At 42.1% G+C, this 23,623-nt stretch overlaps 1 protein-coding gene across 1 annotated transcript in view; it reads left to right on the top strand.

Annotated features, from left to right (window-relative positions):
* The window catches only part of abcb7 (ATP-binding cassette, sub-family B (MDR/TAP), member 7), a 57,371-nt gene extending 50,770 nt beyond the window's left edge, over positions 1 to 6,601 (top strand). The window contains exons 15-16 of the mRNA XM_080746351.1: positions 805 to 912; positions 4,473 to 6,601. Of these exons, the coding sequence (XP_080602477.1) occupies positions 805 to 912; positions 4,473 to 4,691 (327 nt within the window). The 3' untranslated portion in view covers positions 4,692 to 6,601. The remainder of the gene's footprint in view (positions 1 to 804; positions 913 to 4,472) is intronic.
* The last annotated feature ends 17,022 nt before the right edge of the window (positions 6,602 to 23,623 follow it).

Raw genomic sequence — 23,623 nt, 5'->3', positions numbered from 1 at the left:
TTTTTGTTTTTAAAGTATGCAATATATATATAAATATTTCATTGTTATGAGACCTTTATGATTTTTATGAATTTGTATTTGCCTGCGTGGTATTACAGTGTTATTCCCTAATAAAGTTTAATGGTCACCTTAAATCATGGCTTGGCTTAAATACAAGTCTGAGCTGTCCAGCTCCTTGTCTCACTCACTCACTTTGTTGCTTTTAATGGTCTGCCATATAAAGCAGGGGTTTTCAAAGTGGGTGACGGAGCACCCTGGGGTGCCGCGACGGCAGTCCAGGGGTGCCGCGAGATAATTTGATAATATTTGGAATTTATTTGGACACTTTAAAAAATATTTAGTATCATTTTAAACTTCAGTCAGTTCTAACCAAAATGGCTATTATCTCAACGTTTTCCTCGCAACATAATCACTAAAATATCGTCACTGTTGGGCAGAAACCTCGTATCTCCAAGTTTCAAATGTACATATTTTGCCCTGCTTCATCATACAAGACCGTCGCACAAAACTAGTGAAAACAGCCGATCTACAAGCACACAACGCCTCGCATCTCGAGGCGGCGTGTGCTTGTAGATCTGCTGTTTTCACTAGTTTAGTACATTTTATAGATGATAAATACAAAATGGTTTTGGACATAGAAGGTTTCCACCCAACAACGACGATATGCTATAAATATAAGGTGCTGGGAGTGAAAATTATAATGTAGGGGTGGTGCCTTGGATTAAAAGAAATATTCATGGGGTGCCCTGAGACGAAAAAGTTTGGGAACCCCTGATATAAAGTATTCTATTCTATTCTATTCAGGTCATTCTGAGGTCGATGAAGGAGATGGTCAAAGACAGAACGTCAGTGTTCATCGCCCACAGACTGTCCACCATCGTCGACGCTGACGAGATCATCGTCCTCAATCAGGTAAGGACCGTTTCGTCTCATCAGTCGTCTCTCTCTTAGCGGGGAGTGTTGGGCGGAAGGAGTAGGACGAAGGTTCCACGTCCTCCCGGTAGGTGCTCCTCACTGGCAGGCGAGCCAGTGGGATACAGCAGCAGTGATAACGTACAGAAATGTGTGCGGGGAGGAATCAATTGGCGTAACAACTAAATTGGAGGGAGAGAGGGGGGGGGGGGGGGGGAGGAAGCAAGTGGTGGAAGAAGTACTACGATTTTTTTGTAGTAAAAGTAAAAGTATCAATGCCACAATATAATATAGAAATGCTGTGTTTCAAGTAAAAAAAAAAAAGTCCTGCATTCAAATATCACTTGATTACAAAAGTATTAACTTCAAAATATACTTGAGGTAGTAAAAGTATTCATTTCAGAATCATGTATATTTTATATATCATGTTATTTACAAAAGCCTTATTTTATACTTTGCTAAACTATGCTATTTAAAATGAGCAGAACTGTGATTTGCCATTTTCGAAACATTTAGAAGATAGTAAGTAACTAGTAACTAAAGCTGTCAGATACATATAGTGTAGTAAACAAGTACAATCTTTGCCCTGAGATGTATTGGAATATAGAAGTATAATGTATGGAATTACTCAAGTGAAGAAAAAGCTACTTCAAAATTGTACAGTACTTGAATGCACTCCCAGTTACTCCCACCTCTGGTTCCAGTATTAGCGGTGGCTTCATAAATGGCCAATTAAATGGTGGGTCAGGTTTGTCTGCCACAGAAGTATGCTGTGTTAATTACCATTCCAGTTAGGTGGCTGGGTATTGATAGGAGTAATGGCCAGGGAACTTAGCAGGCAGGCTCAATTTCTGCCACTTGTCAGTCACCTTTCTTCAACATGCTGTACGTGATGAAAACGCATTGTTGGCCACATCTCATTAAGTCCAGAGAACAACAGGCCACAGTCAGTCAGCGAGGGCCAACTTAATGTTTCTCTTCATAAGAACTCATTAGAGCAGTCAGACGCGACCGCTCGCTGCAGTCAGATGGTGCGATGGTTGGAAGGACGGTCTTGTTTGTCTCACTGACTAATAACTGTGTGCTGGGCCCGCTGCCCAGACACCCATGAAGGCCTCGCCCTGGACTGAAAACCAAACGCCTCGCCCCTTCAATAGACGCTTCTATTCAACGGCTGTGTGAAAGAAACACCTCTCTACTGTATGGGCCGTTCAAATGTGCAAGAATTATAGCTAAAATACACAGCCAGGCAAGTGCCGTCATGTTTTATTTTGACACCTTCTCTGTGTGTCGAATGTACATCGACATCGGTGCCAGAAGCATCTGTGACACCAGCGCCCCGTCGTTCTGAGAAGAAACAACGCGTGCAGGTGACCTCCACACAACACTCCGCGATGCAGCGTTGATAATGCGACCTGTAAGGAAAGGTGGCGCGACTTCATCCATCCGTTGCAGAGTTGGATGCGTGACAGAGTCATAGGTTGTTAAGGGCGATTTATGTGCGTCGGTACGTTACACACGGAAAACAGTGGATCTACTACAAGCTGACAAGCGTTGGGTTCCTTTAGAAGTGCTGTTTTCGGTGCGACTAAGTGTGAATCCAGCCTCGGTGGAGTGAGTGTCGCGCATCAGATTGCAGGGATCAGAGGGGTCGTGGCGAGGAGGCATGTTTAGCGTGTGATGCGGCACAGCGTTTGCCGGTGTCATGAGCGGAGGAATGCCTGTGGGGGGAGGGGGTGCTCATTAAAATAACGAGTGGAAGCGGTCACGTGCATGACTCGTGCAAGCTGAAGATGACGCCGACACCTCTGCATGCGCTCCTGGGAGGTGGGGGAGGGGGTTGCCATTATTTGTGTTTGACTGTGTGGGAGGGAGGCGCGTGCGTGCACATGAATATGCGTGTGTCTCTGCCTGTGCAGTCTGCATGTGTCCCATGTTTCTTTGCGGCAGAGAGGAGGGAACAGTTGTTGGGGAGGCGGCAGGGCCTCCATGACTCCACAGAGACTCAGACACACTGATCTGTGGTCAGAAAGGCACCACATAATTATAAACGGTGGTTCTCAAAAAATATTACCATGTCAAGGACCCCCAAATTGTGTTATGCATTTGGCCACAGACCCACATCTGAAATGATTTTGTGCCAGGGAGAAGTTGAGAGAAGATTAGTCAGTTATTTAATCAGTTATCCAAAATGGCTGCTGTGACACGTTATGAGCTTGTAGATCTGATAGTTTTGAATAATAGTATAAAATAGGGTTAAGGTGGTTAAACTGGTTTGGATGCTATATCACTCTCTGTGGATGCTATGAAATTTTCTGGGGCTCCCCTGGAATCCCCTAAACGACCCCTGGGACCTCAAGAACACGTTCATTATATTCTTTCAAAGTCTCCATTCCCTACTATTATTATACAAGTCTGGATAGATGCATGTAAACGGCAACTGGTTGGTGGAGGCATACAACCTTAGTGTGGAATTCCTAGATTTCTGAAGTGAATGTAGTGAAGTCTATGCATCATACTGATATATAGTTGCGGTTAATCTTTACCTTTTGTGTGACAGGCAATTTATAAATTATTATTTTAAGTAGCCTTCTCTGAGGAGACCCTTTTACTACAAATATAATAATCAAAAGCATACAATTTAGGTGAATGATACCAGAGACCGTTATTGACGTTTTTATTATAAAATATACATGTATTGCATATCATGATATTTTTTTACATATCTGTCAAAAAAAAATCAAACACAAATCAATAGTGGTCCTTTGACTATAAATGTGTGTAAACTGAGTGCCATGTGTTGGAGTGAGAGGAGAGGAGATACAGAAAAATAGCCCTATTCTGGGGGCTAATTTACCTGAGGGGCTCCTTTTTTAATAACCTGTTTAAATGTTCAGTGGGTAATTATTTTACATTTTCTAAGCAGAACAATCTAACGGGATTAAAAAACCTCATTCAAATTACCAGAGGAAATATTGACCCTGTCCCAGATGTGATTTTTGGAGATGTTGCTCTCCTGATAGCTTTTTAATGGCGTCCATGCAGACCTCTATGCTAGGGTAGGGGTGGGGGGGGGGGTTGTTGTTGATACAATATCCATTTTTACATGTGGATTAGTTTTTCCAAATATACATTTATACTTTTGAAATATTTAACTTGATTTTCATAATAGAAGTCAATCTCAGTCAGATCAGCCTGAAATAAGAAGTCATACGTCATAGATACTGTATAGACGGTGGCCGTCACAGATTAGCAACATGACGTCCAAGATCCTCATGGGGGAGAAAGAGTAACAAAAAAACAGAACACGCTTTCCAAATGTAAATAAACAGTTTGCTGGACAAAAGAACAGTCTAAAAAGGAAAAACGTCCGCACACTGGATCAAGCTCCAGATGGTTATTTTTCTAACCATCAAAGTGACATTTTCCAAGGTGATGTTTTGAGCTTCCTAGCTCTGCCCTACACAGATGTAAATAGGTAATAAGTTCAATTCTAGGAACTCCTCCAGCCTCTCTCTTTCTCACAGCCTCGACCCTAACCTCTTGCTCTTCCTCTGCAGGGTAAAGTAGCGGAGCGCGGAGACCACGCCACGCTCCTGAGCATGCCCGGCAGCCTGTACGCCGACCTGTGGAACACCCAGAACAGCAAGATCCTCAACAGCATCGGCACGGCTGAGCCGCCCGCCGAAAAGCCTCTGTCCGCCAAAGAGGAGGAGAGGAAGAAACTGCAGGAGGAGATCATGAACGGTGTGAAGGGCTGCGGAAACTGCTCCTGCTGAGAGGACGGAGGAGGAGCAGTTAGGAGGTACCCCCCCCTGTCCCGCTGTCGTTCTCCTCCTCCTCCGTCAGAGGCCGGCGCTGGTCGGATTGCTCTGCGACGTTCATGAACACAGATGAACTCCTCCTCCTGAAGAGAGAGGTTACAGGAGCGAAGAGAGAGGTTACAGGAGCGAGACTGGTATCCCTCAAACCACCGGTGCTCACGCAAGGGAATAATGTTCAGGAAAAAGGAAAAGTTGTAACCACAAGGGCATAAAGAATGGTCCAGGCACCCAAAGTAGGTTTTAAGAGTAAAAGGCCTTTAATTAAATAGACTTGATAAATTAAATACTGTATTTAAATATCGTATTTATATTTTGGATCAAGCCCATTGTTTTAAAGGCCTTTTTAATTTTCAGGCCCAGTGTTGAGTGGCTGGACCTGGATTATTTTGTATTACGTATGTCCTTGCAGTCAGAACTTTCACTTTTTCCTAAGTCCTCCTCCACCTGGGAGCGGAGACCGGAGAGATGCCATTGGTCTCCAAGCGGGAAGAGGAGGGGTGAAAGCAGTCAGAGCCAGTGTGCCATTGGATGACGTCCAGGGGGTGGTGCTTGTATGTGACGCACAAACTACACAAACACATCGTCTGTTAGCCTACGTTTTTCTGATGTTGCACATGGACACGCCTTTACCCACTTGAACCCTGTTGTGGGGACGAACGTTCGGCGGAAATATTTAGCGTAGAGCGAGAACAGCAGGTCCCCTAGTATAGAGCCCAGGGGGACTCCGGTCAAGTATACAGGGTTTAGGTGGTTAATTGGCTTTGGCAACAGATGAGGCCGCACGCACGTAATGAACCAGACACATGCCTTGGCGTTAACCTATGTTGATTTGAATTTATTTTTAAATTATTTTTCCATGTAATTTGAATCTGTAGTTAGTTGCATTTTTTTAAGGATGTATAAATGTTTATAACTATTTCAACATAAAACCAGCCTGTGTTTATTATTATAGATGCACTGTTTGCATTTGTTCCAGTTATGCTGTTTGTCACCAAGCTGCTGTGTCAGTGTTATCGAGTCAGTCTGTGCTTCCGATGCTCATAATATCCCCTGATGAAGATCACACTTGGCTGAGGAGCATTCAGTTCATAAGGTCTTACAGTACCTAGAGATTTGCCAGAAAAAGTGTGAATATTTAGCTTTAGATTCAAAATGGCTTCCTGTGAGCCTGTCTAATAAACCATGACGGTCTAGTCCTCCCTGACAGTGACTTGAAGCTTTTAGTGCATTGTGCAGTTCATATCATTTATCTTTTAATACTGGACTATTCTCGTGGAAACTTGCAGTATGATGTTAGAAATTGTAACAGCATGGTCATTTTGATGAAACTGGTCAAAATGAATGAAGACTCTACACATTGGGAAATGACTTGCTCCCGGTCAGTTTATTAATGTTTTCAACCAACATACTTTTGGGTCTTCATCAGGGAGCAAGTGACTTTCCAGTGTGTGTGGACTCTTAATCGTTTTGTACCTGTTATTGACCAGTTTGTCCTGCACCCGGGCTTTTCTAGAGGATGTACAAGCTTGTTTCCATTATTGTTTTGATATAAAACAACCTTCTATGACCTGAATTCTCAGACTTAAGGTTGGATGTTATTACTGACAGTTGGGGGTTATAATATACACCCTCGTTTGTTTGAGGACTTATAACTTGGCTGGAGATTGTAGTCGTTCTTCTGATCCGTACTCTCACTATGGGGTTTGTATTTGTATATGAAGAGAATCCATAGTAGATCAGCTGCTTGTACAAAATGTAAAACCTGTCATAGCACTGTGTTCTGAGTGGGAAAGGGTATAACCTGTATGTATGAGTGGCCTGCAGACAGAGTTTTAAAATGAATAAAGATCAGTTCAATATTTCCAGATGTTCGTCAACTGCTCAAGTTTAATGTGTTGACAGATTGCTTCCGAATTACCTTTTTAGTTCAGTTTATACAGTTCTCTCTCTCTCTCTCTCTCTCTCTTAGGTTAATACATTTTTAAATACGCGTTAACAGTTAAATTGTGCAAAAATAAAAACTGAACTAATTGGATGCATATTCATCAGAGCATCGGCGCCCCAGGCTGGGAGCAGGGTGGCAGTTTGGTGCAGCAGGAGAACCCTGGTCTCTAACCGCTCCTGCCTGTTGTCATGATAGAAATAATTTAGTGCACCTCATCAACAGGCCATGGGAGTCTCTTTGGGGCTTTGGTGTGTGCGTGTGCATGCGCACGCATGCATCCAAAATCCCTCTTATCACCTGTCCACTTTGCATAAGCTCCAGGCGACCGCATAGTTGAAGCACCGGGAGAGCGTTTCTGAGGATTCCACATATTTATATAAAATCCGCCACACATGCAGTGTCATGCAGCTATGGTGTGATGTGTCACAGATGAACACGTGCTGTATCCTCTGGTTCTCAAACTGGGGTCCGGGGACACCCAGGGGTTCCTTGAAGGGGTTCTAGGGTAGCGTGACGTCACAATACTTTTAACCACGTTGTTAACCCTATTCTGTACTTATTTTAAGCTATTAAAAATAGCCCATCTACAATCGCACAGCATTGTTAGTTAGTAGATGAGCTATTTTAAGAAAAAGTTAATAATTAAGAAATGTTTTAACACAATCTTCTCCTCTGGAGGTCCCCATGGCACAAACTCTTTTTCAGTTGTGGGTCCATGGCCAAATATGCAAATGATCAATTTGGGGGTCCTTGACATGAAAAGCTTCGAGAAGCAATGCTGTATGTATGTATGGCATGCGATAGCAAGAACATGCCATGACCACGCCAGTAGTCTTTCCCTTAACGGGCTCACATTAAAGCTGTGAGATGTAAAGAGAGGGTTTGTATTGGGGGGCCATGCAGCTCTCCTGCTGTTGTCCATATTAAAGGATGCTATTAGAGGCCTTTGTGTGGCGCTCTGCTGCCTGCCGTTGCCTCTGCATTATGCTGCATGGAAAACAGGGAGACTGATTCCTCATTACCACCCTGTGCAAACCCGGGCACAAACCTGCACCATATAAAACATCATTTTCATTTTACTGATTCGTGAATCAACTGGCTAACTAGAGAACATGGGCTATGTCGGATTGTCTGTGTTGATTTTGACGGGACATTTTGAACACATTTATATTTTGTTTTAGTCATATTTTATATATCTGAAATGTTTTCGTTTTAGTCTAGTTTCAGTCGACTAAAATATCCAGATTTTAGTTGTCTAAATCTACAGTTGATTTTGTCGACAAAAAATATTTTGGCACGCCCGTGGGTGCGAGCTTGGAACAGGATTCTACTATTGAGATGTTAAATGGTGAATTTATAGCCTATAGCAATTTTTTATCCAAAAAAGCGCTTTACATATGCATTACATACACCCATTCACACATTCATACACCGATGGTGGAGGAAAGCATGCAAGGCACCATCCTGCTCATCGGGAGCAACTAGATTTCAGCTTCTTGCTCAAGGACACTTGGACACTAACTCTGGGGGAGCCCGGGATCGAACCTTGCGGTTTCCATCCGGACACTCTACCCCTGAGCCACTGCTGCCCCTATGTTGTTCAAGGAGTTAAACTGGTCACTTGTATTTTGAGTCATCGCAGTATATAATTAACCGTGCAATTTCCTTGGCATCCACTTTCTTTGGCATCCAAGACATACTGCCACGGACAGGCTCCAGTCTGGGGTTGAAACGTGAAAACCGTGTCCTGTACCGCAGTCACTGGTGCCAAACATATCACCGTGATTTTTATGTCCTACGAATAATTAGCGGCAAACCTGTGAAGAGAGAGCGACCGAATATGATTGGGAGTCGCTAATGAATAGGCTCATAATCCGCTCCAAGGTTTAGATTAAAGGGATGACATTAACATGGAGTCATCAGCCCAGACATCTGACGCATGGCGAGAGAACCCAATCCAAGCAGCAATCATCTAGTTGGCTTCCTTTTAAGCAGAGCATTATCAAAGTACACTTTAATCTATAATGTGCGCCTTCTGAGGTGCTGGTGGGGGTCTTGGGGAGCTTGTTCTCTCCTTATATAAATCCTTTTGTTGTGGTCTGTTTCAATTATAATAATGCAAGGCTTTAAACAAAATATATACGTTTTTTTTTGTTTTTTTTTTCAAATGTTCAGTGTACCCTTTAGCATTACTGTGGAACATTTTGAGTGCATGCAGTCATTGCAGTGACACATTCTGGAACAAGGTAGATGAAATAGGTTTCATATGTTTGCTCTAATATATGCCAAGCTCTATTATGCAGAACTTATGTTTTATAAGAACAATTATTTGAAATTCTCACCGATTGAAAGCCCACTTTCAACCTTGCTACCCTCTCAAGAAGTCAAGAAGAACCAAAATGTTGTAGGCTACACATGCATGTTGATGTGCTGCTTAGAAATAAAAATGACCAAGGAGAGGCACAAAAACCAGTGAGCTTATTTGAAGCCTCCGCCTAAATAATGTTACAATTCCACGTCATAGAGAACACAAAACAATCTACACAAAATAATGTGACTGCACGGAAGTGATTTTAAACTGATAGTAAAAAACTAGAAAGGTGCAATTCTGGGAAATTGCAAATTGCAAGTGTGGTTGCGAGTCGTGGGGCATCGCATTGCGACTCCTTTTTTTCCATTTCCTGAAAAAAAAAAAGTCAAAGTTTCGGACATTACAAGATTTCCACCATATCCAAATTCTGGCCCCAAAGAGAACAAACATAAAGGATAAAAGGAAGGTTGGTCACACTCTGCAGCTCCTTAAGTGTCATTTTACGAGTTCATCCAACCATGGCGCTTGGAGCCCAAGCTCCTCTTTAAACCAAACCTAGAGACCGCATTTTAACCACATGAAGAATATTCATGTCCATATTTTGAGTGCGAACACTCGCTGAAAATGGCTGGTCTAGAAGCTCACAATTTTCCACAAAGAAATCTAGTGTAGCCAAACCATGTGTTGACTTTGTCGACTAAAACTATGAAGTAAAAATGTCTGTCGACTACCTTTAAAAAAAAAAAGAAAACAAAGTATGATGACTAAAATTATGACTAAATATATTATACATTTTGACAATAAATAAAAACTAGACTAAAATGTTAAAGGGGTAGACTACTGGAGAAGAGATCCAGTAGAACTAAGACAAGTTGTTTTATACTTGGTTGCGCTCCGAAATTTCAGCTTATTAGCCCTGCTATTTCGGCATGCAGCTAAGTACATGCAGCTAAGTACAAATCAGGCATTACGACGCCATCACAGCCTGCTAAGATACATTTTAGTCGACTAAATTAACTGTAGATTTAGTCAACTAAAATCTTATGATATGTAATGATATGAATAGGCAATCAGCAAGCTCACAACGCGTCGCAGGATGCTGGGGTTCAAATGGTTAAATGTTGTTTTTTAAATGAACGCATCAACCTATTACGGGGTTATTACGAGTTATAGGAGAGAGAACTGCGTTTTCGAGTTCCAGCATGGGCGCAACTACCAGTAGCTTTGTAAAATGATGAGACAGGGAATCACGTCAAACAGGTGACTCAAGGTCAGATGCCGCCCCAACTCATCACTATAGGGCATCACAGTTTAAGCTTTGTAATTAATAGTTGCATGCAAAAAATAATGTTTATTGTCATGATTCCTCACAAGCCAGGGTAGCTTTGTCAGAGGCTTAAAAGATGTTTAAATAAATACTTTATGAAATGTCTATGGATGAAATGAATGGGGAAAACGCTTCCGGGTCCACACAGTGAGGACGGGCGGGGCTTAAACTGCAATGCCCTATAGAACGACTACGAGAGTGAGGATATGTGTAGTGCAGTAACTGCTGTACACGCAAATAATCAAACTGATAAAATAGGCTTTGGCATCAGGCATGTTTCAATTGGCCATCCAAATGACTTGTTGGTATTTAAATCATGCACTAAATGGCTTATATAACTGGTTTTGCACACTTTGTAGGGCAGTGGGACTCCATCCAGTCAACTAGTATAACAGGGTTTAAGTGGTTAAATGCATCTGTGCTGGTCGCATCACTGTGTGAACCTTCCTGTTATCCTTTAGCAACTATCGGACATGCTCATAATTCTTTATGTTAAAGGAGCTATAGTCAACTTTTTCTTGAAAAACGGATGCTAAAATAAAAATAATGTTTCGAAAATATTTTATAAAAAAATAAGCTTCATATATGTGTTTCAATTAAAAAATGACCACAAAAAGCGTAAAATAATGATAAAATAATCATTTTGGCCCTTTGTTTACATTTACAGGGCCCGTACTTTGTTTACATCCTAGTCTGTAGACTAGGATGTACACCTACAATGAAAAAGTTGACTATAGCTCCTTTAAGCTCTTTATTCAAGACTTCAGAAATATGGGGAAATGACCCAGCAAGTCTATATAAAAGACGCCAGATTTCGAGAGAGGGCGAGATCATTTAGCGACCTACAACTGGGTTGCAACCTGGTCGGTAGTTTTCAGCAACCGGGTCGCTAAAGCTACCGACCGGGCCGGTAAATCACCAACTGGGTCGCTAAAGCTACCGACCGGGTCGCTAAATCTACCGACCGGGTCGCTAAATCTACCGACCGGGTCGCTAAATCTACCGACCGGGTCGCTAAATCTAACGACCGGGTCGTTAAATCTACCGACAGGGTCGCTAAATCTACCGACCGGGTCGCTAAATCGACCGGCTGGTCGCTTATCCACCGACCGGGCTGCTCACCCTAACCCTAACCCAAAATCACCGACCGGGTCGCTAACGCTAAATCTATCCCGGATGGTAGATTTAGCAACCTTGGTCGGTGAAAACTACCGACCAGGTTGCAACCCAGTTGTAGGTCACTAAATGATCTCGCTCCTACTGCAGATTTCATTCCTTCACTCAAAGATACTTAATATCAGTCAAAGTTGCCGAATTTTCTTTAGGGTGGATCTCATGTGTATTTATGAATAAGCCAGGGTAAAGTAGCTAGAATAAAGAATATTCGTATTTGTAAAATCGGAGGATTTTCTCAATCTAGTGTGTTTTATGTAAAACGTATATTTAAATCTAAACTGTATGCTAATTCTTTATCATGTCAAGAAAATTGGATACACTTTCATTAGAATGTTTGTTAACAGGCAGGTGGGCGATAAATAAAACCAATAGCATTCTTTCCACCAGATACACCAGAGAGGTCTAAAACAAACGGATTCCACCTCACCCCTCTCTGACTTCAGAGAGAGAGATCATTTAAAATGAATAACCATCATGAATAAACAAAGACACTCCACCTCCACATCTATTCTCTCTTACTGCACTTCACACACATGAAAATGTTTGGGAAGTAGCCTACTGATGTACAACAATTTTTCAAGATCTTTTTGGGAAGTAACAGATCTACAAGCTCTGAGCTTCTTGATAGGCAATTTTTGAACATCCAAAGTATAAAATAGGGTTATTAAACTGATTATGGGGCTATATTAACACATTTTGCTGAGAACCACTGTTGTACATTGAGGTAAAGTTGAAAGCTTTATCTTCCATGTTTATTATACGGCCGTAACAGAAAAATAGTGTTTGGGCGAATATAAATAATAAATGAATTGCTGCAGTGCAAAGACTTCTTATTTTCAGATGCGAAGTAGAGAGGCATAGAGAGTTTAAACACATTGTGACCCACACCACTGGCCTAGACATTAAATTGAGTTGAATTATACAAACTACAAAAGGCATCCAAATGATGACATGTTGGTATGGGTCAAAAGTCCATTACAGCCAATATACAATGGCTAAAATATCTTTACTATGAAAACCTGCTGCTCATGTGCGTCAGTCAGTCAGTCAGTCAGTCAGTCACTGACTGAGTGACTGTCGCACTCTATATACTGTATGGCCTTCCATATGTAAAGTATGTAAACAATTAATGTGCTTGTACTGTATGGTTACAAGTGTTGTTACAAAATCAAAGTACAGTATAAATATCTAATAGTGGATATACTAAAGTATTGTTCCTTAAAGTGAGGTTGGAGGACCCCCAGGGGTCCCCAGCTAGCAAGTAGGTAATACAGCATCGGGTGGGGTTGTAGGGTTCGATCAAGCTTTGAAGGTATGGGGAGTTGACATATCTTTGGCTGCTTTGAAGGCCAGCATCAGTGTTTTGTACTCTGTGCGGGCTGCAACTGGGAGCCAGTGGAGGGAGCGGAGAAGGGGGGAGACATGTGACAATTTGGGCTGGTTGAAAACTAATCTTCAGGTCCCTGGCACAAAACATTTTCAGATGGGGGTCCATGGCCAAATAAACATCAATTTGGGGCTCCTTGGCACAGAAAGGTTTGAGAACCACTGTAGTAAAGAACCAGACACGGGGCATTGGCCTTGCCTTGGCGAGGCTTTTGGATGCATGGACAGCACATTTGTCGTATCTCAAAATGTGCAATGTCACCTCTCTCTCTCTCTCTCTCTCTCCAGCTGCCTTCATTGCACTACAATAGAGCCAGTGTTTGGCCAAGGGCGTCTACGACGCCATGAATATGCATCAGCGCCTCAGAGAAGATGTAGTTATTTCCACCGTTTTGTGTGGGAGTGTAAATTTATGTGCGTAATCCCTGTGTACAGTATTCGTGCTCCTGGTCAAAACTGGAATGAATATTCACATAATGCATGCACTCTCACATTCACACACACACACACACACACACACACACACACACACACTGCAGAGGCTTTTTTCCCTTAAAAGTCAATAAATGCATCTATGGCGGTATTATAATTTCCAGACATCTGGAATGTGTGTGTGTTAGAGTGACGCAACTGCTGAGCAGGGCCTGCAGGCTGCGGAACAAACTGCTGCAGTTGTTTGTGCCTTGGCTTCAGGTGGATTTCTGATATTTTCTCTAATTGTAGTTTATGATTTACACACAAACACTAAGTCATCTGTTCCCCATTTAAGCTCCAGGAGCAATTGATGCTTTTGAACGTGTAAAATAATGATGTTATGAATTATTTGAAGGTGCTGTGATTTTCTTTTTCTTTTTTTCTTTTTTTTTGGATTAAAATAAAAGGATTTTTTTAACAGCTTAAGGCTTTGTTATTGTGTGTCCTATAACAGGAAGCTCGATGTCTTTACAGCTATTTATTAAACAGGAAATGCATTTTCAGGTGGGACACCAATTTCATCCAATCAGGAGGACGCAGGGACGTGCAGAGAATGTTAGAGAGGCAGGGGTTGAAATTTCTAAAAGGGCACTTGGTGAAAATATACAAAATAGCAGACCTCCAAGCTCACAACACGTCGCGCTGCGAACGAGTTGTGAGCTTGGAGGTCGGCTATTTTCGGTGAGTGTCATGAGAGTTTGGACAAGGCAATTCTCTTGAATGCTGCCTTCATGTATGGCATGGCAAGGAGGCATTTGCATTTCTTTCACCATAGTAAAAACTGCATTCAAGGTCTGGAGAGGGCACTTTTTACAGACGGATAAAAGGGCAGAGGCTCAAGCCCCCTTTGATGTCTATGTGTGCGCGTGCCTGGGAGGAGGAAGGAGGAACTAATCTATCAGCTTCAATTCAACAGTGTTCCAGTTCCAATGTTTCTGCTTGTTTGTTTTTGTTTCAACTCCAAATTTCACTTGTTTATTTATCCTGTATGAGTTCTCTCTCCTGATTGGATGACATTGGTATCCCGACCTGAAAATCTCATTTCTCTTTACTAAAAAAGCTGGAGAGACGGGGAGGTAACCAGAATAGTTGGCCCCTGAGCACTCTGGGCACTTAATAGCATTTACATTTATTGTATGAATGCGGGACCAAATAAATATAAATGACATTTAAGGCCTAATATTTCTACCGTTTATACAGTCAATAGCCAGTCATTTTGGTCATAAACAATAAGTTGTACCAAAAGATATCACAGCAATTAAAACATTCTCAGCTGAAAGTGGGATTGTATGGTGTCTGCTCTCGTAACTCTTGTTGGTTAATAGCTATCTGCTATCCTGCTCTGGTCTGAAACGCAACTGTCATTTTTTCTGTTGCTTTGTTCTCTTTCTGTTGTTTGCCTGGTTTTATAACCATTCCAGCCAAGGTTGCTACTGTACTGTATGAACTTGTTCTGGACAAACACAGAAATAAGGTGCTTGTGTACATACAGTAATACAGCCATTCCCAACCTGTCGGCCAGGGCTTGCTGATGGGCAGAGAGGATATTGCAAGTGGGCCTCTTGATGATAAAACACAATTGTGTCTTTAAAATCTGGACAGATTTGTTTTCTGATGAAGGACAAGGGTTCATATTTTAGATTGTAATTAGAGAAAAGATTTTTTTTTTTTTTACTGCTTTCTATCATTTTAGTGATTTTAACGATTTGGATTTCAGTGGGTGGGGCAAGTGTACAAGTGGCTAAATATGTATTTTCATGGCCCATTCCCAAAATGGACCACAATCTTTCATGGGCAGATGTGTGACTTATGGGGGCTAAAAGTGGTACTGTAAATAGTAATAAAGAAATCACCGGCTTATTGTGTCTAAAAAGACATATTTAGCCACTTCTACGCCCCCACCCACTGAAATCAAAATCGCTAAAACGATTGAAAGCACTAAATGAAAACATTTTAACAGTCATCTTTTCTTTTCTCTAATTACAATCTGAAATATGAACCCTTGTTGTAAAAACGAAAAACAAAGTTGTCCTTTGAAGTATACTATGTCCGTTCCATCTATCCAATTCGGAACATAGTCGATTGATTGATCATAAAAACTTAACATGCTCTGTAAATGCATGTTGCCCACCAATCTGACCCCTTAATATGACAGCTATGTCATATTGTGTGACTGCATAATAAGACATGACTGCTGTGTAAGTGGCCAGATATATGCACAGAGATTATGTGCATACCGTATATAGGGGGCATGGTTAGAAGAGATACTTCTGGAAGACTAGACATTGTAGAAGTTTTAGCCTCACTCTAGACTCATTTGACTTGGTGTCAATAGTTTCTCCAAAGTGGCCTTAAAAAAGACAAAAAGGAGTGGAACTTTCCTTTGTCACTGTCTAAATTGGGAGATGAATCACATTTTGTAGCAGAGGTGTCGTATAACACCCACTGTCTGCCATGATTAAAGGTCAAAGTGAGAAACTTTAAAATGCCATGTCTTACAAATTAACCCTATAGCCATGGAACTGCATATTTATCCTACATTCTTACCTTCGCAATAATAAGCTATTTCAACTTGTGCCAACCAGTGGGTGCACGTACTGTAACCACTAAACCAGTGATATTCAACAGGGCCAAATCCAGCTCCAGCGGAGCTTTCTTAAAGCTCCCGGAACACATTCTATATTCCAATGTACCAGTAAGACTCCCTAATCGGGAGATAAGCAACCGTCAGGTCGCATACACAAACTTTAGAAGGCAATCGTAGCCAATCAGGAGGGAATATAGGAAATGGGACAGATCCACCACTTTGCGTGATTTTAGGCCAAAATATGTAGGAGCAGTGTCCAAAAATGTGTTTTGCAAAAATCACACTGATGTTTGCGCTAGAAGAGGGCCATGTGAGAAATGGGGGTGGAGGTTGTGAGTGGCCATCCAACGAGTGTGTGTGCAAAGTTTGGCATGGATAGTAGGCAACGGTGCTGGAGATAAGAGTAGGGCAAAAGTGTGACGTGACGTGACAGACGGGCAGAGGGACAGACGGACAGCTGGTGGAGCTTTTCATAGTAACACATTATCATTGGATGTTGGTTGTACAGAAAGCCCATTTTGAATGTTTTTCATAACCGTTAACTGAATAACATGTAGGCTACTGTTTAGAATGGAGGAATGTTTGTGACTCACTCAGGGTCCTAAATGAACACCCGCCAATACTGCATTTACAGTCAAGACACTGCAACGATAGTATATGTATTTTCTAATGTACTACTGTAGACCCGCTGTGCTGCCTGTTGTCGTAGCACGTCTAGTCTAGATTAGGTAGTGGGCCGCGGCCCGCGGTTATTATGAACTGTGGCCCAGTTTAACCGGAAACCGTTAAGAAATGTGTAACTGGTTGGTTAAAGCGTTTGTTCTCAAAGTGGGGTCTGGGGAGCCCCAGGGGTCCTTGAGGGAGTTCCAGGGGGTCCCCAGCAAAGTGATAGATAGATAGCCCTGCCATATCTTTTCAAATGGGGGTCTGCGGGCTAATAAGTGTCATTTTGAAAAGCCAGTGGGTTAAAGGGTTCATTTATTATGCTATTATTATTATTATTTATTATTATTATTTTTTTGTCGTTTAGTTCGTTTTGTCGCATTCCTCAGACAATAATTTTATGACCGGTGAAGTCATTACATTCGAGGACTTCAACTCTCCTACCTATAAACAGTGGTGTATAAAGTACTTGAAAGCCATACTTGAGAAAGGTACAGATATCTCGAGTAAAAGTCACACAAGAAAATCACTTGTTTCAAAGTGTTAAAGTAGCTCATATCATATGTATTTCAGAAAGGTATCTGAGGTTAAGTTGTATTTAAAAATCAAGAGTGTAAGTACAAGTTTCAAAAGTAGACCTTTTCATAGTACAAAGAAACAAAGCGGCTACAAATGTTGTCTACTTCTCACTACTGTCAGAATAATGTTGTTCTCGAGTAGGGATGCACGATATGGACAAAATGTCATATCTCTGTATTCATGCCACATATTTCAATATCGATACAATATAAGATATTACCGTAGAAATGTCATATTCAATATTTTAAGTGTTGCAACAGTGAAAACTAAGCATTATTCAAAAAAACTTCATAACAAGTCAATATCACTCTTGCTTTTAAGTGCTATTGGGTTCCCACTTAATCCCACAATTGTTATTTGATATTCTAAGTGTAGCAGAGGTGAAAACTAAGCATTCTTCAAATAAATAAATAAATGAAAATAGCAAGTCAGTTTCACTTTTATTTTGAATTTCTCTGACCGAAACTAAACCGCTTACTTTCCTCAGACGCACTCTCTTATTTTGAAGTGTTTATACTCTCTTTTGACTTAACACGAACATGTTAAATCACGGCAAATCATTGAGTTCAATTTCGCCCATATTATTTAGTTATGGGCGAAATTGAACTCGGTGATCGCAAAAGGCAACTATATGGGCGATATATCGCCCATATATAAGAGCATATAAGAGCACAGCAGATGAGTTTTGAGAGCATTTCCTCCATCATGCCATCCATTTGTAGCTACCTTATTTCAGTGGCTGTTGTCCATTACACCAAAGAAAGAATTGTCCTTCTGCATCCATTAGCTAGTTCTGAGTGGATTTTGTACATCTTCTACATCTGCATCCACTTTGCGTCGCGGACCCATTTTTATGAGTCACAGTTAAATATCGCCCTTCTGATGATTTATAATATTTGTCTGAATTTGAAGCCTTTTGTGATGATGAAAGCTGAGTGCAGATTCAACCAGTGCTGCCACTCAAAAGGGTCAAGTTGGAAAATCTCAATTTCTTACATCTCTAGTTTTGGAATAGATTCAAGGTTTTTCTGGATGGACAATATTTGAACTCATTTTTATACAGATAATATCAACATTAGTAAATATCAGTTATCGACCATAACAGCATGGGTGCATCGCTAGTTTAGTGAAATTTGTCTTCCTCTGCTGAGAAAATGTCAGTTTGTAAACAACATCTGTAATGATGAATGTTGTTGTTGAAAAGGTATTTCAAGAGCTGTACGTACAGTACATATAATTTCTGTTACTATGGAGATCTTAGCACCTACAGTGCTTGTGGTTAAAGTGAAAAGAGGCATCAGGCTAATAAGATAAACTAATCTAATCTAATCTCAAGGTAATGTGCAGTAGGGGTGTGTGTGTGTGTGTGTGTGTGTGTGTGTGTGTGTGTGTGTCGCGCACGTGTGCATGATTGCGTGTTTCTGCGTGAATGACTATGTGCATTTATGTAATATGCCACAATTTGTTATACAATTATGTGTGTGTGAGAAGTTAGTGCTCAGTCCTTCCATATATACTATACGTATATAATACTGTAATTAGATACGTAAGCCTTACAGTCTATACCGTTTCTGTTTTGGCACAGGATCTTCTAGTTTAATCAAGTACTTGAGTTCATTGGCCGATTATTAACACGTACCCTATCTTACTTAGCTTTTCATACTGAGTGTCGTCCCATCTCGCAACTTAAAGGAGAATTTCGGCCTAGAAGGTTATTTTACCTTTAGTTTGTGTTTTTCTCTCCCAAAAATAGCAGTCCAGATGTTGTTGTTGTTTTGTTGTTTTTGCTTTTTTTTCCATAACTGTAGGCTGCTTATTTCTCTCGCTCATTTTTTGTCTGCTGTACATATCCCTTCCACACTGTAATATTAACAGGGCACAGCTATTAAAAGGCAGATCTTTGACCTCAAGTTTGAAATCTTGTCTCACGAGAAATCTAAATCCTATTGGAGTCAATGCGACGTAATGCGCATCCACATCTGCGCAGCTTCTCGTATAAACAAATAATGGCAGCTCCTTGTACGAAACAAGATCATCATTTCAAGCGAGAGAAATAAGCACATTAACAATATAACCAATCGCTCCTGTTTGAAGCCGTGATCGGCTTCAAACAGCACGCGAAGCTTGGCCAATGTGAACCTGGGCGTAAAACTAACTTTGAGCACTTTGTGCCAAGATCTAGGCCAGATGTAGGCCACACTTCAGAGTCCGGACAGTTTTTTGGGGCCTGGACATTTTTGAGACCGCTCAAAAAAAAAAAACGGGACCAGTCTTTTGAGGAGAGAATAAGTACATCTAAAGGTATGGGTGGGCCTATGTCTTATAGGGAGGCATGTAGAAATGTACAGGTGCAGAGGCCGCTTGAATCCACAACAATATTCCGGTTTGCTCGTACTGTTTAAAGGCTTGTAAATATTGTAGCTATGCTTTATTAACTATAATTCCTCCTCAGTGAGTATAATGCTCATTATAAGATGCCACCATTTCTGTCCACTCACTCTGCGTCTCTGAGGATGGCTGTGCACTGTTCAGATTCAGAAACCTACCAATCACATCATCTATTAGCCAGGTTTCAGGTAGACAGGTTTCTACGTGTCCACAGAGTGAGTAGACAGTATTAGATTAGCCATGTAACAGGGCTGGTGGCGTGTTTACTAACTGTGACCGCATTTTGCCATGATCCGCCCTGTGGGGACGCTGTTGTCAAAAATAGCCGATCTACATGCTTGTAGTTCGGCTATTTTCACTACTTCTTAAATATTTGATTTCTAATTTCTTAGATTCTTAGATTTTTCTTTCATTTATTCATGAAATTAGTTTGAATGATGAAAAAGTTAGCTTTTTTGGGATTTTTTTTTAAATGTTTTGAAATAATAATGAAAAAAAGAAAAGTGTAGGAACCAACAAACAAAAATACTTCATAACACTACTATAAGTATATAATTATGTAACATAATACGCCATATTCAAACTATAGCAATATAAAAAATATATAAAGCTGAATGGAAAAGAGGCTAGTTTCCAAGGGCGGGTCTTGGCAAAATGCGGTTGCGGTTTAGTAAACACTAGCTCTTACCCGTTCAAAGATATGAGCTCCGAAATGATGTGCAGTGTGTGTGGGTTATGGGGTGTGCACTGTGCACACAGTATATGAGGGATGGAAAGTAACTTTAACTGGTGCTTGCATGATAATATGTAGGAGCATCAATGTAAGAAATACCCGTTTCGTTTAATGGCTACAGAGATACTGTGTACCGATCTGCATGATTTCTGGACAACATCATTCTGTGACAGGGCCAGACAACCACCACCCCCCCGCCCGCCCACCCACCTGCACACACACACACACACACACACACACACACACACACACACACACACACACACACACACACACACACACACACACACACACACACACACAGCTGGTTAAACATGTTGCCTCATGCTAGATGCAGAATAGATATAGATACACCATAAAAATGCTAATATACAGCATATGATTTGTGAAAGTGACAAACGGGCTTCACAGTTATGTCAGGTGTGTTCATATGCTAATGGTGATGCGATTTCAGATCAATTGCTCCAGCCACTGAGGAGAAACGCTGTTTCAGACAGACACTCAGACATTCCGAAAATTATATGTTTGATGTGGGCCGGTGGGGCCAGGGCCCTTGGCTCTCAGGGGTCCCTTGGGGGAACTGGGCCACGCGTTCATCGACAATTTGCTGTATGTTAATCATATCTCAAATTGTGGGCCCTTCCTCTGTAGTCTACAGGTGCTTTCTTGACACACCTTAAAATCCAAGCAGGGTGGTGTGCCGGGAGGGAGGAGGGGTTACTAAGGTGGGGGTGGGGGCCCTAAAAAAAACATCAGCCCCATGGCCCTCGCTGGGGTTAATCCGTCCCTGTAGTGAGAACTACCGGTAGGCCTATTTATAGAAAATGGTTGAAGTGCTCCTTTGACAATATTTATTTTCTATAGGAATGTAATTTTTGCTCTCTGACCTCTCCGCTGTGAGTAAACAGGCATATACCGTATTCATTATTAATAAAATACATCTCATTATAAGCAATAAAATGTGTGAAATTATGACGCACACAGAGTGGCAAGAGTGAGTTTTCACTTTTATTGTATCTTTACATGTGCGACCCATTACCTTTATAAATGTTGTTGATCTAAGTGGAGGATATGGCACCAGAGGAGTCAGAGCACGATGGTAACAAAAAATTGTACCCCTGGTGGGTTATGGAACCAAATTGGTTCCATAACTTCCATTTGTACACAGAATTAGCATTTAGCACTGAGATATGTTACATCATAGATGAATTGGGGCCCCATGAGATACAAAAAATAAATACACTAAAAAATTGATCTAATGCGTGGGTCCATGAAATTCAGAAGGTTGAGGATGGATCTCTGTCCTATCACATGCATTGACCTTGCGAGATCACCGATTTATCAACTGACTTCATTCAGCATTTGAAAGAAGAAAAAAAAAGTCTCATATTAGAAGAAGAGAAAGTCTGCGGCCATTCAGGAATGCTTCCATTTTGATAAATGCATTATGATGAGTGTAGCTATCATCCAGCCTAGGCATACATGAGTAGATATTCATTATTCATGTCATTGCAGTTGCCCTGTTATGATACAGTCCTATTTGGAGTGTGTGTGTGTGTGTGTGTGTGTGTGTGTGTGTGTGTGTGTGTGTGTGTGTGTGTGTGTGTGTATGCGCGCGCACGCGCTTGTGTGTGTGACACCTGATTTGCTCAGTGCGCGGCGTGCGTGGCCCTGGCTGCGTCGACTGCTTGTGCGCGTTCACAGGCCGAAGCGAAGAATCGGAGAGAGGGGATCGAGCGAGGGCGCGCCTACGAGACCGCGCGCGGAGAGAGAGAGAGAGAGAGAGAGAGAGAGAGAAAGGGAGGGAGGGAGGGGGAGAGAGAGAGAGAGAGAGAGAGAGAGAGAAAGGGAGGGAGAGAGAGAGAGAGAGAGAGAGAGAGAGAGAGAAACGGGGGAGAGGTCCAGCTGCAAAAAAAAAAAAAGGAAAGGAAGGAAGAAAAAAAAAAAAGCCGCCGTGACAATGGCAACACAAGCATCTTCTAAAAGGTAGATAACAGGCGACGGGGCGCCACGACGCAGGACTTTGAAAGGCGACAGTCCCGTTTATATCCACTAGAACGCCTGCCTGGGACACACACATTATATATACATTATAACATTATTATCATAAATTGTTACGCTTTATTATTAGCATTATTATTATGACACGCTGACTGGCCGCCACGGCGCGTTGCTTTGCTTGTTTCCTTCCTGGAATACGAACCTTTTTTTCCTTCCGTGGTTGAAAATGGAGCAGCAGAGCAGGAGGAGAGCCGAGCCTCAGCCGACGACGACGCGCTGCCGCCGCCGCTGCTGCTGCCGTCTCCATCACTGAGGCGCGTTCACCTGCTGTTTGCACCGGACGGACGGAGGAGGGAAGAGGGAGGGGAGGCCCGGGCTCTGCTCTGCTCTGCTCTGCTCTCTGCTCTCTGCTCTCTGCTCAGCGTTGGGGGGAAACATGGAGGGGAAGGAGAGGTGTTGTTCGCTTCGTTTCGGGGAAAGGAAGACGCCTCTGAGATTCTGTCGAAAGCAGCAGCAGTGAAGAGGATCCCCGTTTGCGTCGGAGAGGAGAGAGAGAGAGACAGGGCCGGAGTGGGACTCAAAAAGAGGAGGAGGGAGGGAAAAAAGCAACGCAGTTTTGGGTGCAGACGCTCTGGACTGGGAGGTAAGACACTATCCTCCTTTGCTCTGATGCTTTTACGCTGCTGTCTCTCTCTCTGTGTTTGAATGTGTGGATACTAGCAAATAGCAATGTGTTTGGTGTCTCTCTCTGTGTGTTTGAATGTGTGGATACTAGCAAATAGCAATGTGTTTGGTGTTTTAGCATGTCCCACAATGACACCTTGATGTTAAACACACATAAACACCTGCGTGTAGTCGTGTTTAATTGGACCAAAACGGTGCATTTAAAAGGCGGAATGGCTCCAAAAGCATGCGGCGGTTGTAGAAGAAGAAGAAGAAGCCTCCCTTCCTGGGACAGCTGTCGTAGCCCTACATCCATTCGTCACCGCTCCATCGATTACCATATTCTCTCTCTCAGAGAGAGAGATGGAGAGAGAGGGAGAAAATAATAATACCCCCACTTATTCAAGCACAGCTTCTGACCCAGCTCGCTTTGGACTGGGAAATGTCAAGCAAACAGAAATGCCACGTGTGGTCCGATTGGCATTGTTGGAGCGGGTTTTCTTTTTTGGGAATCCATCACCTGCTACGTTGAGTGTGTGTTTTTGTAGTGGCCTGGCCTGTGTGGTGGTCGGCATTTTGAATCAACGCTGTGCACCCCCCCCCCCCCCCCCCCCCCCCCCAAATAATAAGGGGGGGAATAAGGGAAGGAATGAA

The sequence above is a fragment of the Nannobrachium achirus genome, assembly GCF_963921795.1.
Source record: "Nannobrachium achirus genome assembly, chromosome: 17".
Classification (NCBI taxonomy): domain Eukaryota; kingdom Metazoa; phylum Chordata; class Actinopteri; order Myctophiformes; family Myctophidae; genus Nannobrachium; species Nannobrachium achirus.
This window is presented reverse-complemented; position numbering and strand designations above follow the sequence as displayed.